At 41.6% G+C, this 15,851-nt stretch overlaps 1 protein-coding gene across 3 annotated transcripts in view; it reads left to right on the top strand.

Moving 5' to 3' along the window:
- Positions 1-15,851, top strand: part of LOC146319961 (tetratricopeptide repeat protein 28-like) — a 257,551-nt gene that overhangs the window by 138,190 nt on the left and 103,510 nt on the right. For all 3 annotated transcript variants that reach the window (XM_084728080.1, XM_084728079.1, XM_084728082.1), the window contains one exon: positions 12,365-12,512. In XM_084728080.1, coding sequence (XP_084584206.1) covers positions 12,365-12,512 — 148 coding nt within the window. The remainder of the gene's footprint in view (positions 1-12,364; positions 12,513-15,851) is intronic.

The following is a 15,851-nucleotide window of genomic DNA, read 5'->3' as shown; positions in this document are numbered from 1 at the left end:
GCTGATTTTGTCTTGTTACGCCTTTCTCATCTTTTCATCTGGCACGATATGCGCTGATACATACACCAAAGAAACGTCATTCCTATGTGTATTTCATTCATTTCTATCCCATCCATTTAGATTGAAATTGTCCTTAATGTTTGGAAGTTGGCGTACAATTATACAAAAATAAAAATAATCAATAATTCCTTCAAATATATTAAAAGTAAAATAAGGCGTCTTTTTTTAAATGTATGTAGAGTGTACAGATATTTGTGCTAAAATGTAGGGAATATTAATAAAAAGGTGTCAGAAATACTCAAGTAAAGTACAGATACCTGGAAAGTCCACTAAAGTACACTAACTAAGTATTTGTGCTTTGATACTTCCCACCTCCTCCTTGTTTTAAGTAAACCTTTGGGCTGCATCACCATTGTCTTTCCTCGCCCTTTCCTCCTCCTCCTCCTCCTCCTGTCCTCTCAGCCTCTCAGCGCCTTATCTGTGATTCAGCTTGCCTTTACTCAATCATGTATGACTCCTTACTCACAAAATCAAAAGCAGTGGGGCTCATGCCATGCTTTTCATTAGAGCTTTCCATAAAGGCTGCCTGGGAGTCTTTTGAAGTGTTGCAGGGCAGCTCTGGAGAAGCCACACTGTCAGGCAGGCAGGCAGGCAGGCAGCCTCTGCTGCTGACTCTTGTTTGATGAAGCAACTTCCCACTAAGGCCAGAGCAACCTAATGAACCTAACACAAGTGCTGACATTGACAAGGAGCCATGCCTGCCTACTGTGCGACAGTGTGAGTGGGGGGGTAATGACTTGTTGAACTTTGTCTCTCTTTGGGATCTTCAAACTCTGCAAGCAGTGATAACCAGAACCATAAAACACCTCAGGCTTAGAAATGCTTCTTTTGCTTGGCAGCCGATTTTTCACACCTCAGAAAATGCCAGTTTTAACAGCTTGCGAATAGGATGTTTCATTTTGTACTACATCGGCCTTTGTCTCCCACTAGAAATTCAATACATTTGCTGAGATGACAGCAGCGTTTTGAGATGTGAAGCTCCGAGTGTCATGCTTTGAAGAGGTGTTGAAGAGAGGGGTCAGCTGGACATGACTGCCCATCCTCATGGCTAATGGAGATGCCTGGTTTCCCCATGTTGAGAACATGTGTCTCTCAGCCAGTGTTTACTAAGAGGAGGGTATTTTTCAGCCATGCTTGAGTTCACTGTCAAAGCCAATTAAGGGAGTACAAATGAAGATGGAGGACGTAGTGCCTCAGGCCAGGAGAGTACAGCACCGGGGCCAAGTAGCCTCTTCTGTTGGAGCTGTGGGGCGAAAAACATCAGGGACACATATGGTCTGGGCTGCTTATTCAATTGGCTTTGGATTTGTATAATCAGTACCTATAATTTGTTTTACAAAATGTGAGCTTTAGCAGGGTTCAACATTGATGTGTTTTGTGTCTTGCGTAGTCAAGCAAGTGGGTCAGTCAATTTTTACTCGCCCTCAAACAAATTGTTTTATTTATTAGCGGTTGTCAAATAACAGAGACTTAAGTTATTTGTCATGTTTCATCTAGGGATGCATCATCTTTAAATGTCTAGTTTTGTTCGACCAAAACCCAAAGATATTTGATTTAATCTACATATTTGAAAGGCCGAAAACAATTTTTCTTCCATTTTTCAGCCCCACAATTAATGCAAATTCATCCAATCCCTGTGAATTCTGCTTCACCCAGCAATTTTGTGTCATCACCGCAACTTTTATGCGAGTTTGACCAATCACTGTAGCTTCCCGCAAGTTTCACCAATCATAGCAGTCCCCTGTGTTGTGTTATATAAGTACAGTATGTCTCAATGAACTGATTCAGTGTTTTAATATTTACAGGGTTTTTTTGTATTTTTATTTTATTTTTATTTTTTTCGTGGGGACTGAAAAGAAATACTCACTTTCATATTTTCTCATTTTGTGATTGTGGTGTGAGTGTACAAATAAAGCATATTTTGTTAGAATTTTTGTAACCCTAAGCCTTTTTGATGAGGTTACTGATGGTGACGCTCAGAACAGAGTGTAGTTTTATTTTCTCTGAAATAAGTTGTGATTGGTTTTTAATGAATTTTACAAAAAAGTTGCAACTTTCCTTCTTTTTCATTTTTCTGCTGTTTTCACCAGCTTCCATAATATCTTTGCAGATCCAGTTGTGACAATTAACATGTGACAGATTGAGCCGAGATTCCTTGCTTGGTAACCCTTTTTGGTCGCAAAACATATACTCTATAAAATGTGAGCTTTATAGGTGTTTTTTAATAAAGCTTTTTATGGCCACCTCGAGTCCAGTCAGAGTGGAAAGCACTTCTGCAGCCTGGAGTTTGCTCTCTTTTTTCAGGTTCACCATCTGGCCTTGATTGATTAAAGCTCCTTTAAGTAATTAATGCCTACTTTAATTGAGAGTCAGCCCCTGTGGCTGTGGGGTTCGTGCGCAATGCTCAGCCAGAGCAGAGCCAAGGATCTAGTCGAGAGGGGCACGGAAATCTGTTTAGCACCCTGACCCTCTCAGCCTCACATCTCAACACTCTTAAGATGCTAATAAGAATGCAAGTATGCTAGCTGCATCCATGTGACAAATCGGGCTATAAATCATAGCAGAAGAGTGTGACATGGTTTTTCTAACATTGGAATTAACGTGCTTGGAATGAGCTACAGGCATATTGCCATTTTATCTGCTGGTTTATCACTTTCCATTGGTCTGCTTCCTTTGTGAAAACCGTCAGTTATGGTGGACATGCACGTAGCGGAAAGAAAATTGAATTCCCTCTGCCAAACAGTGCATTGTGACAGCATGTCACTGCACGACCCCACAGCTTGCCACTATTGTGCTGTTTCATCTGTTTGTGATAAATGAGCAATATCAGTTTTTCCCTTCTGTTTCTCTTTGACTGTCACAATGGACGTGCACCACACGACACCTCCGTGATCAGAAGCCTTGACCTTCTTTATTGAAGGTTCTCTTTGTTTTTTGGGTAATTGTTTTTAGAAAACGTTAAACCATCCCCCCAGCCAGATAATGCGAGACACAGTGAATACAGAGAGCTCAGCATCGATTCCACATAAATGACTATGACCTTTTCCAATCTGAAGTCCTGGACTGGCTGCCAGTTTGATGTGAGCCGGCTAATCGATTCCTCGCAGCCGTGAGAGAGTACTACAATGTCTCTCACACCGAAGCCTCTACTAGGCAACCTGGATCTTACCTGGGTCTTATTGTCGCCACTCACTGAATAATGAAACATTTACCCTTTAATTGCCGGCTTCACAAAGAATGATCAGCTTAATTTGCTCTCATTAAAGCCATCTAATCTAATGGGCTAATTAAGGGCTTTGGATGGAACAGCAATCACCAGAGTCTACACCGCCCTTAGGGAGGAATACATCAATGGATCATAAATATTTTACTGCGTCTACCTACATGCAGATTGTAAGGTGCCTCAATTTGACTTGCATAAGTGCTTAACATGCACCTTTGATGCGGCTTATGTTGTTAACATAAAATCACTTCAGACTTGACCACGGTTGTTCTACAAAAGCTGCACTAAGTCAGCAAATAGGACCAAACAAAAAGCAACATTTTTCATCGATTAGCCAGATTAATGCAGAAAGCTTTCACTCAGTGTGAGGAAAAATTAGTCTGTCAGTGTTTTTTCTCACTTGCACACAGATAAAAACACACTTGATCGATGTAGGTCAGGGGTGGATGCTGGATTAGGGTTCGGCCTTATTAGATTGGGGAGATGGTAATAGACAGGCAGCTGTGTCATGATTCTATCCCTGTGACCCCCGGGGCCAGAGGTTTATGTTTGGCCCGAGGCGACGGGTGTAATGCCCCCGCCGCCACCTCCATGAGGACTGACCTTAGACCTTTTCAATCCTTGGGGGGGGGGGGGAGTGATCTGTACCTGGAAGGAAGATGGGTAGAAACTCACGGACTTGGCTTCAGAAATAGATTTAATTACGTGCAGCCTCCATTGTGCTGTACTGTGGCTTTCAGCTTGTCAAGTTGAAGGGCAGAAGGCCCAAAGCAGCAATCATTCCATTTCACTTTTTTTTAGCCGTTCTCCCAGCTAATTTGTCATGGCCGACAGTTATCCCTGGATATTAAATTAAGCAGTTGACATTTTGTGTACCCCGCGAATCGACTGTGTCACCTTGAAAGTGTAGTGGCAGAGATTTGCAAGGGATGGCGGAGGCACATGTCTGAAACCGTGGTCGACACATGACATTTCTGGGTCACACTGGAAACCAGGCAACGACACCAATAGTTAAAGAGCCAAGAAACAAGGGGGAATGAACGAAAGGCAGCGATCCCTTTGTTCCTGTCACACCATTAGTGTTAATCTGCTCCCAGCGTCCCAGCCTGTGTGGAAAGCTGGTTTCAAGTAATACATGTTTGTTGGAGACAGATGGGTGGCTTTCTCGAGGAGTTATTGATGTATTTTTCTTCAGTTTGTATTTGTGTGTGTGTGTGCAGTGTATTTGCAGCCCGCTGTCCCTATTTGATGGTCTGATTTGGGTTCCATTATGTCGCCCGCGGGGGTTCTGTTCAGAGTCGTCACACTGGCACCAACTGCCCTGTGGGTGATCAGAAACCATCTGCAGCAGGCGTATCCTCAACACACCACAGCAGCGAAGGGTGTGGCACGGTCTAAACGGAGCTTACGTGGCTACTATTGATTTCCGCATTTGAGAGCATCTCTATTATTGCTGATCACCGATCAGGGCGCAGCAAGCCGCACAAGGCCCCGGGCTACTGGAGCACAGCTGGAGCAGTCGACTCAATGACAGGCTGTCTGTATTGTGGGCGAGGAGTTATGCTGTTTGTTTAGAGAGACATCATCGTGCTTGAGATTTTACAACTCCGAATCCGTGGCAGAAAACAGCTTCAGCTGTCTGTAAATTACCTGACTACACAGGCGGGTTTCCAGCTCCAGTGCCCTTGATACAAAGCATTTACAAATTACCTTGGCAATTTGATTTGTTTCTGAAAATGACAGATTCAGGATAGGGTAAACAAATAGATTTGGCAGTCTTTAGTGAGCATTTTGTCTTGGAAGCATGACATGAATCTCATAGTGTAACCTGGGGAAATGAACTTAGATGTAGGATACATATATAACGTCCTCCCACTCACACTGACATTATACAGTTTTAACTATCTCAGTCCCGAGTGTTTTTATGTTGTGTGATTTGATGTTTATTATTACAGAGGGTCTACTTGCACCTGGGTAAGAGTAGGCACATGGCAGTGATTTGGCTCTTCACACCCCTCCCCTTTAGTTTACCTGTAAAGCGGAGAACGGAGTTTGAGTCCTGGGTCATTATTTGAAGTTTTCACTCACAATTTGGTTAGGTTTAGGCAACAAAAGTACTAGTATAGATTTGGGAAATAAAACTATTTGGCTAGGTTTAGGAAAAGATCATGGTCTGTTCCATGTGGGTGTACATAGCCAAACTAGCTTTTTCCATCCTTTTCCACCAATAAAAATCTTCCAGCATTTGGGATTTTTTGGTAAAAATTTAATGTTTCATCAGATTTTGTACGTACCATATGAAGATAACCCTGAACAAAATGCCAGCTACACAGACCAGCCGCTAATTTTAGCTAAACAGACACACCGCTAACATGACAAGGATAGTGGTCCATTCAAATTGTGGTACATTTAAATGTGCATTATTAACAATAAACCAACAATGAACATAAAACATGCTATTAGGCTCAGCAGTTTCACCATATTTGGTTTTGAGGTAATCCAGAAATAATGGAAAAAGTAGTCGAGTTAAGTTACTTTAATATTAGACTACAGAGTACATTGCTTAACAAGTAGTTAGTAATAGTAGTATCACAAGTAACCCTCCCAACCTGTTTTACCATATGCCAAATCATGCTTCTGTTGCTGAAATATATTCTTCCTTTAAGCCAGTTAGGCCCAGATCTTGAACGAGGATAGACAAGCGCAAACACAGACATGCTCCCAGGGGCCGATGACACCCCTGGGGTTACAGTGTAGTGAAGAGGAGTCTGAGAGGGGGGCAAGGACATATGCTGAGGCATTAATCTGCTAATAGAAAAAGAGCCTCTAACAGCTGGTCTTGCGCCAAACTCCCAATCTTAATCGTGTCAACTTTCTGTTCAGCTGCTCTGACTGTGGGCCTTATTGTGAGCAACAGAGCTGTCACTGGGAGAAAATTGTCCATGTTTCATTGTAAGTGTCTTGTTAGAGAGGAAGAGGATGTGTGCGACTCACTACCGTGTGTGTGTGTGTGCATGAGCTTGTTTGTGCATATGTGTGTGGAGAATGTTGGTTCCCCACAGCGTGTAGCACAGTGTACCACAGTGAATAAGTTTTTTTTTGCATCATTTCCCTCTTCCTCCTAAGCATAAAAACATGAATATTTAAAACTACATCAAACAAGCATTCATGAAATATTAAAATGTTCGAGAAACAAGAAAAGCTTTTATCCCCTCTCTTATTCATATGTGTTTTTTCCCAGCCTCTCTCTCTCTCTTCTGCTCACACACGCTCACACACACACACACACACATATGCACACACATATGCGGACACACATGCGCATTAGCACTCCCAGAATTTACCCACGGGTAAAAGCGACAAACCTTCCCACTCGATCCACTCTTCTGTGGTATCAGCACATTGCTGCATTAAACAGAGGAGGCAAAGAGGCAGGAAGGTTCAATAATTTAGCCTGGATTAAATTTCAGGCAAAACACGTTATTAGAAGTCTTGGTGTGTGGATGTCATGTTGTACAAGATGCCTAACAGATGCGTCGCAGTTCAGGAGGGCCTGCGTTCTGTGAGAACTTTGCCTTCAGAGGAGTCACTCTCTAATGTGCATCCTGTTTAGGGAGATGGATTTTGGCTGAAAGATTAAGCAGTGACTTGTAGCGATCTGTTGTGTAAGTAAAGCTGTATGTTTCACAAAGCTCCACAAAGTTAATCTGTGGAGCCCTCTCTGTTCCTCTAATGCTCTGTCTGCACCCCCCCCCCCCCCCCCCTCTGCTCTACACTCTAAGAAATGAAGGTTCTAATTAGAACCATAGGGTTCTTTGGCATGCCCCCGTAGGAGAACTCCTTTTGGTTTCTGGTAGAAGGTGCCACCAAGAGCCATTTCAGCCAGTTACCCCTAAAACCATAACCTATGAGAGGTTCTACAGAGAATCCATCTATGATAAAATAGTTCCACCCAGAACTCTTTCTATCCAGAACCTTTGCACACACCTGGTGGATCCCACCAAGAACCGTTTTATATTCTAAAGGTTTCATCTAGAACTCACCCAGGCTTCTACTGAGAACTGACCCTTTTATATGCCAAGGATATCGTCCACGTCCGACCCAGGGTGTTCTGTCAAGAACCTTTTTATATTCTGCGGATTTCATTTAGATGAGTCCCCCTTTTTTTTTATAACAGTTTCACTTATTACTCTCATGTCTTCTAAGGGTTCTACAAAATATAAAATATATTCTGCAGACAGTTAAAATAAAATGAACTAATTAGGCTTAGGGTTTGTGATGCATCTACATTTCATTGATCCATTTGAAAAAGATTTGGATATTTGAGGGTAAGGATCTGTCTTCCAAAACGGGTTCTTAATGGAGCCCTTAAGTCTTACAACAAAACCTTTGACGAACCCTTTCTTCTAAAAATGGTTCATCAGAAGCGAACGGCTCTGGGTAGAACCCCTTTGGAACCTTCATTTCTCAGTGCACTTCCCCCTGTTTCCCTCTCACTGCCTGGCTAAGAGCTACAGGCTGTGCTAATCACTGTAGCAGCAGCAGCTTCAAGCAGATGCTGCTGTGTTTTTAGAAAAGATCCTGTTAAGCGTGAATTTAAAAAATGTCGCGTAGGGGTAAAACCTTGCTCTTCCCTCTCCAATAATGGTCCGTGCCACCAGCACAGCCAACCTGTTGGTGGTATTTCCGCAGCTTTGTCCTCTTTAGCGCTATTTGGTGCCGCCCTACGCTCAGCCACTGTAATGTAAATCAAGTGAACCTTCTGTTTTATGGGCAGCACTGGTTGAATTGACTAGTTGGATTACGCAGAGGTTATATCATGTGTGTGTGTCTTTGTGCGGCTACATGATGTGTTTTGAAGGCAGAGGGAGATTAATGGAAGAAAAAAAAAATCCTATAAGGCTTTACGGCACATTGATTCTGTCATTTTTGCCGTGGCTCTTTCGTTTATGCATTCATTCTCGTGCTTGTGTTTGCAATATTTTAATGCACTCTCCGCACAGTCTAGTCTTTCAGCCATATGTAGGACAGGACAGGGTAAAATAAAAAGGATTAAAGAAGATGGCAATTTTTGTTTGAGGCGAGCCTTATTTTATTCATCTTTGTTCTCGTCCTCTTTCCCTGGCCATCTCAGTCAGGGCACGCCGCTTAAGAGAACGAAAGGAAGATCTGTGGGTGAGCAGTCATATTGTAGGCGAAATCTAATCAAAGGGAGAAGTGCTTTTAAATGTCTTTTGTTCCCCCGGGCGAAACGTTTGTGGGCCCCTCCACTCTCGCCAGTGCGTCCTGCCCAAACTCCACCGCCACTAGATGCAATTAATATTGAGCGGATACCCTGGCCTGCACTCCCCTCATATAATAACAGTGTTAGAACAAAGGTTAATGCTTTGAATCTAATCTCTGTCCTCGTCATTTTCAATGGAGTTGTGATGCAAGCGCAGGGAGGTGGAGATGTTCGGGGGGCAGCAGGTCTGCAGAGAGATTGGTAGTCAGCGGGGGGCTCGGACGGAAGCAAAATTAATTACTGGTCTCTATAAATTCAATGTCATGTCTCATTTTCCCTAATCCTCCGCGCCTTTTTCACTTCCTAGCGGTGCTAACAGAGAAGCTTGGGAAGACTAATGAAAAGGCCTCTTAGATGCTAATGGCAAATTAGCCTTCGTGTCACTTTTGGAAGCTGTGAGCAGAGTGACTGCCTGCTCAGTGAGGAGGTGGCCAGACGGCAGCCTGGACTGCTGCTCCAACGCACACACAAGCACAAACACAAGAAGAAGAGACAGAAAGGTTAGGATAGGATAGGGCTGGTAGCTGAAAAAATGATCACTTAAGACAAGGAGGAAAAAGGTTGACTTTAGTCACTTTATTTTGAATTTAACCACCTTACTTTAACTTCATTCATTTAATTTATAAAGGCACACAGTTAATAGACTTCAAGGAGCATTATGTAAGACCCTATCATTCAGAAGAGTTCTGCAGTCCAAAATAGGATAGGAAGTTGGAGCTATAGATGGTGTATTAAAAAGGCTGAATCGCTGTTTAACACATGACCTATGGCTGAAGTGAGCTGTGGGTCGGATGCCTGCAGGGTGCAGGGACACTGAACCTGCTGCATGCAAGATGAGCACAGCATTATACTTGGAAAGTGACAAGTGAGGACGAGTCCTACATTGTAAGTTGATCAGCTGTTTATGAGTGTCTGTTGATGCCCTTTATCCTGCATGCAAAAGCCCACTGCTCCAAGTTGAAGTTCAGTGATTTCCTGCCAGACCCCATTAACATATCACACAATTTAAACCATTATAAATATCTAGTTCTTCTAAAACATCATTAATGATTTTTTACAGTTAATAAGACATCAACTCAATCAGCGAACATTCAGCAGTCATTTTAAAGGAGAAATCTTTGATTATATTTACTGTAATTAATTATATAATGACCACGATGTGTCATCGGAGGTCAGGGAAATGTGAAGTTGAAATACTTGCTTCTCTGAAATCAATGCTACAGCTGTGGTGCCTCGCTTTGAAATTTCTATTCCAGGCCAGAATAACTTTATTTGTTTGCCCATTTCACATTAATTAGAGATCAAATCAATGCTGAATGTTCGCTGACTGAGTAAGTGTCTGTTTATGAGTTGCTAGAAATCATTAATAACCTTTTAGAAGGGGTAGATATTTCTAACGTTCGAATTAAGCAATATGTTAATGGGGTTTTGCAGGCAGTGAGGCAGGCAGTCTCTGCACTCCACGTCCAGAGTGTGTATTTTCAGAGCAGCGGGCTTCTGTTTTCAGGATAACTGGCTTAACTTTATATCGACAGACAACTGACAGTTAAAACAGCTGATCAGCTTACACTGGAAGACTTGTTATTGTCAGGTTGCGCACATCTGGCACTCCTGCAGTGTTCCTGCAGCCTGCCCAAACTCTGGGGAGGAGGAGATGGGGGTAAACAACTTGCTTCAACCATAGATCGTATATTAAATAGGATTTCAAGCTATCTTATATGTATATATATTACTCCTTTAATAGCCTTAAAAACAAAAACTGCAATGCTGGCAAGCTGACCTGTCCCTTTAACTGACAATTTCCTCGCCGTCTGCGCTTATTTTCTCTCTCCACACTGTTTCTGTGTCACATGCTGATGTTGCAGCTGAACAGCACGCTTGTTAAATGATTGGTGGTTTGGATGTTGTTGCCCGTTCCTTTATCAAGGGATATGATAGAATGTTTATGAGCCAGGGCTTATTCGTTATGTGCTCTCATGGCGGTTTGCATTTAATCAGGGTGGCCGCGGGTCCTTAGAAAGTCTTAAAATGTCTTAAATTCACATTTACTAATAAAAGTAATAAATAGTCTTACATTCTGTTTGGAAAGGTCTTAAATATTTATTTACTGAAAACTGTATTCATGGTCTAAAGTCAAACCTAAGCACAAAATATCTGTATATTTAGTCTTTGGCAAAATCATCAAGGGTTGGATTCAAACGCTTTTGTGACATTCTTTGGATTTTTCCTATTTTGTTCCTTCATGAACACCATAGTTATTAACAACATTATGGACATTATTTCTTTTACACAAATAAACATATTTGTACAAATGTACTTTAACTCTATCAGTTATTGTTATTTTAATATATGTATTTAATCAGGACAGTGCACCTGTATTTTCACATTTCATATTTAGTTTTATAGCAAAATTGGCCTTAAATTCAAATAAACTTAGCACTAAAAAGTCTTAAAAGTCTAACATTTAGGTTGCAGATACATGTAGACACCCAGTTAATGCATGTAAATGAAACTATTTAACATTTATAGTTTTATTATTGCTATTGATGAAGTGTCTATTGCTGATACATATCACTGTTGTTTTACTGTCTAGGTCTGGGTTAGGACTGTAAACATGACAGACAGTTTTAATTTTAGACAGATTCGCTGGTTTCTTTGCCTCACACAATGCTTATCCCCCATGCTTTGCGGCGGTAATTATGTGTTTCTGACACACGAGCCCAGATATGACTATTCTGAGACAGTTTGCTTTCTCTTGGGGGGGATTTAGCGGTTTTGGAGCGTGAGTAATGAGCTGGATCTAGTTCCAGCTCTCTTTTGCTGCTGCTGTTGTTAGACTGGACCCGAGTCAGGTTTAACAACTCAAGCAGGATTATTGTCTGATCAGGCCTTAGACACAAACATACTGAGTCACAAACTTGCTTGGATAAAACATCTCTTTTTTTCTTGTGAGTCCAAACAGACATGCCGAAGAGAGAGAGAGAGAGAGAAAAAAAAAAAAACACTTATTGATGGGGCTTTGGATCCCAGAGACAGCGTCTGTTTTAGTTTTCAATCTGAGGAATGTTCCAAAACATTTTTGTCTCTCACAGAAAGATACAGTATGTCAGCAGTCGCATTCAGTTTATGTCTCAGTGGTACTGAATTATTATACTCCCAACAATGTGACTTGGATGACAAATGCAGTTAATTTTTGTCTGTTTGAAGAGCTAGTCATATTTCCAAAACATGACATACATCTGATGTAAAAATATGGCAAAAACAGACTCTGGCCAGTTTTGTTATTGTTTTATAACTGTCTTCTCACAAAGGGAATGCGCAATCTGAAGTATTTATGGTGTTCTTTTATTGGGCTACAGACCGACTTGACTAAGTAGCTCTCTCTCATTCTCCTTTTTCTTTCTCTCTTCTTATTTTCTAACACAGCCAAACAGAAATCCCAGTGCTCAACTTGTGTGCACTTCACTCCCACAGCAAACAGAAGAAGAAGAAGAAAAAAAAAATATTGAATAGAACAACAATAGTTGCTCCTGAGAAGGCAGGCAGCCAGAGTGTAACATGTGCATTTATGTAAAACTTATAATCCAATTAACAAGTACAAAAAACCCAGTGATCACTCTATTATGGGAATACAAAGGAGAGAGGTGCCATGTTCAGAAAACTGCTCATGTGGAAAAAATGCAAATGGCGTGAAATGAGTGTGTCTGGTAATGTGTTTGTACAGTTTCAGCCACATGCTGTGGCACCGGGACTGGAGCCCTGTCGACTCTGACTCTTTACCTCTCTCCTCTCTGCAGGCATACTTCCGACAGGGTGTTGCCCTTCAGTACCTTGGTCGCCATGCCGACGCACTGGCCGCCTTCGCCTCCGGGCTGGCCCAAGACCCCAAGAGCCTGCAGCTGCTGGTGGGGATGGTAGAAGCCGCCATGAAGTCGCCATTAAGAGGTAAGAAATTTATGTCAGGGTTGGGCCAGTGCAATGACTCAGCGGCTCCTGCATGGAACGTAATGACAGCCGATGAATTAGTAGGGCTGGGATGATACACTTATCTCCTGATTCAATACAATCACGATACTTGGGTCCCGATAAGAATGTATATACAAAAGTCTTAGAATCTTAAGAAGTAAAGGGTTTTTATCTGCTGAAACACTAGAGGGCTTTTAATATGGAACACATACAGGAGGTATTGATTTGGTACCAACAATGTAATGCAATACACCTACTTTTCCTAGTGTTTGTAAAGTGTCTATACAGACCATGGTGCTTTGCACTGGTAATTGTCATATTTGTGGTGGTTTATAGTTTTAAACATGACTGAGATGACTGTTACGTGTCATCAGGCCAGATGTATTTTGCATTTGCATTTTTACAACATCTTGGCGCCTGTATTTACCATCAATAAAGGGCCGACGTCGCTGGGAGCTACGTCTTATCTCTTTAAAACCAGGAAGTCTCAAAATGACAAATGTCAGTTCAGCTGGTCCAGATAAGGACACACGGTTTTTGCAATGTCTTTTGTTTTAAAATAGACTAAGCAAACATAATTTGAAGAAATCATCAAGAAATATTCTTTTTAGGGTACACAATAGGGTGTGTTAACTTACAGCCACACCGTACCATAATGGTAAGGAATGAAAAAAGACAGTTATTGTTTAAAATTTGAGTGAAATTCATTACAGTAGAAATGGAAAATTTTTAATCGCCTCACCAGTTTAAAATGATAAAGATAAAGATAAAAAAAATGACTGGACGTTGCCACATTGTTAACACATTGTGTTAAAGACTGTCAACATATTTCAGGAAACTACATCAAGAGTATAATGAACAGTATATAAACCTAAATACACAATAACAAAAATGTAATGGTGGAAATCCATAATGGTACTGTCTTACTTTAAGGGAACATTGACATTTTCAACAGTTTTCCATTACTTAATTCGCAAATCGAATAAATTAAACATTTAAAAATGAAACTTAACTCGTCTGTTAATGTGAATCAAATGTTTTCCAGATTGTAAAATGACAGAAAAAGGCAGTTTTTTAGAGAGAGATGAGAGAGATGATGGAGCTGAATTATGTGAGGAAGGCTGCCAAAAAGGGATTCAACTCAACCTCCAGAGAGTCATGTGACAAACTAAACGTCTGCTATTAAATTCCTCAGTGTCCTGCCTCTTTTTTGAAGTATTGCACCATAATTGAGGATGTATTGTGTGTTTGTAAAGGGACAAAAACGGGAATGTTACCTAGAGGCAACACCGTGCCACAGAGGGCTAGAATATGTTTGTATGTGTGTGCTGACAGCATGTTCATATGTCTGCTTGTCACTGTCTGTCCGCTTCACCACATCTCCACATGTTTTGTCCTACAACTGCTCAGGAGCCTGTCTCTGAGATAATCCTCACACTGTGTCAGTCAATAAGCCTGTTGGGGTGACTTTACCTGTCAGTTTTTTACCCGTTCGGCAGGCAGGCCATCTCTCCATCTGTCCGTCTTTCTGTCTTTGTGACTGACTGTTGGTGTCAAGTACTTACCTCCGGACTCTGAGGCCTGCAGCTTCAGCATATCTTATTGTCTGTCGGCCTGATCACGCGCACAGATATCCCGCTATCTTAATGAGCATCCAACACTAATGCCATTGTGCGTGTCTGCCCCTGTGTAAGCCTTTTTCCTAAAGCTGAGTGGATTTATAAGAAGCGTATTCAAGCCAAGATTGTCGCTAAAATGTGTTCTTTCTGTTATGCATTATTATCTGTTGTATCAGCCAACTGCAGTGACCTGATTGTCCATGAGTAATCAGTGTGGGCCAGCCTAATGAGCCTCAAAACAAACCTGGCAGCAATTTTCCTTCAGATGACCACTGCGGAGGATTTAATATTCCTCAGATCTCGATGGCACCGACTGCCAACATAGACTGAGTCATCCTGCAGTCTTGCTCTGTCATCATCTCTTTTCCGAACGGTGCTGAAAACTGCGCCTGTGAATAAATGTGGCCTTGTTTTATAATCCAAAATTTACTGAACTGTACAATGAGATCAGCAGCTCTGAAGGGCTTTGTTCACTGAGGATTCAGTTTTTCTTTGATTGAATACAGTGCTCCTCTCAATATTCGTGTGCAAATGTGGAAGAAAAAGAATATTGCAAAGAGAATAAAGAATGGAGAGCCCATCTGAGCGACATAGAGTATATGAGCCTGTCACTGGAGCCAAAACGAGAACGGGGTTTGGGTGCAAGCCCAGACCAGAGCATCATGGACCAGAATGGGTCCTCTCGGTAGGGGAGGACCAACATTTAGCCCAAGCCATTTAATCTCTTAATTGTTTACCCTATTTCCCACAGTGCCAGAAAACCAGCAGAGGACCTAATCCAAGGTGTGTTGAGGAGAGGTAGCTAGGTCAAAGGATTAGGAGCAATGATCCTCTCAGAGGGGCTCCTGGCACAGGGGGACGATAATCAATGTTACGCCAGCAAACAGGGAGGATAATCAGTGTTACTCAGCCAAAGTCCCCTGATAAGTGAAAGGTAGGGGAGTGTTGTTTTCCCTCCTTCAAAGAGGAGGAGCACCACGTTCCTGGCAGCCATATTTATTGGACTCGTAACATCCCAGGATTCGGCTTGTTGATCACCTCACCCACCAATCTAATTGCAATTGAGAAACACCAAAATGTTCTCTAACATATTAAACCACAAATGTGGCTTGTCAATAGGGATGGGAATTCAGAAGCATTTTCCAGCTGAGCACCGGTTCCAAATGCTCTGTGCTCATCAATTCTTTGTTCAATGCCAGCATGTTTAATGTCATGCAACACGCAGGAGTCATGGTAGAGTGCTAGTTGTAATGTCCGTAAAAATAAAATGTAAAATGATAATTTGTGATTGCAAGTAAAGGTGGAAACACAAGCAATCAGCACTTGAAATTACAGACGTCTCATTGTCCCAGGAACAAAAAAATAGAACATGGGACACAAAGGTTCAGTGTCTCGGACAGTTCTTTATTTTCTCAGTGTTTCTTTCTAAAGTTGGTTAAATTGTTGAACAGCATTGTTAAATGCAATTATATAATTTTATTTAACAACGATATTTGTTTAAGAAAACATCCTTCTGAGTACCTTTGCATAACCATATCTGTGCAAATCCAGCTGCCAAATTGGGAAGTGGTGTTTTTTTGTTTTTTTTTAACACTCAAAAATGGGTATTGGTATCTGTCTCAGAAATCCCAGTCAAATTCTAGTAATAGTATTTAATGTTCACTATCTACACAAGACAGGCAAGTGAACTTCCAGGAAT

Source organism: Lutjanus erythropterus, chromosome 10 (assembly GCF_056507025.1).
Source record: "Lutjanus erythropterus isolate fLutEry1 chromosome 10, fLutEry1.hap2, whole genome shotgun sequence".
NCBI classification, from domain to species: Eukaryota; Metazoa; Chordata; class Actinopteri; order Lutjaniformes; family Lutjanidae; genus Lutjanus; species Lutjanus erythropterus.
This window is presented reverse-complemented; position numbering and strand designations above follow the sequence as displayed.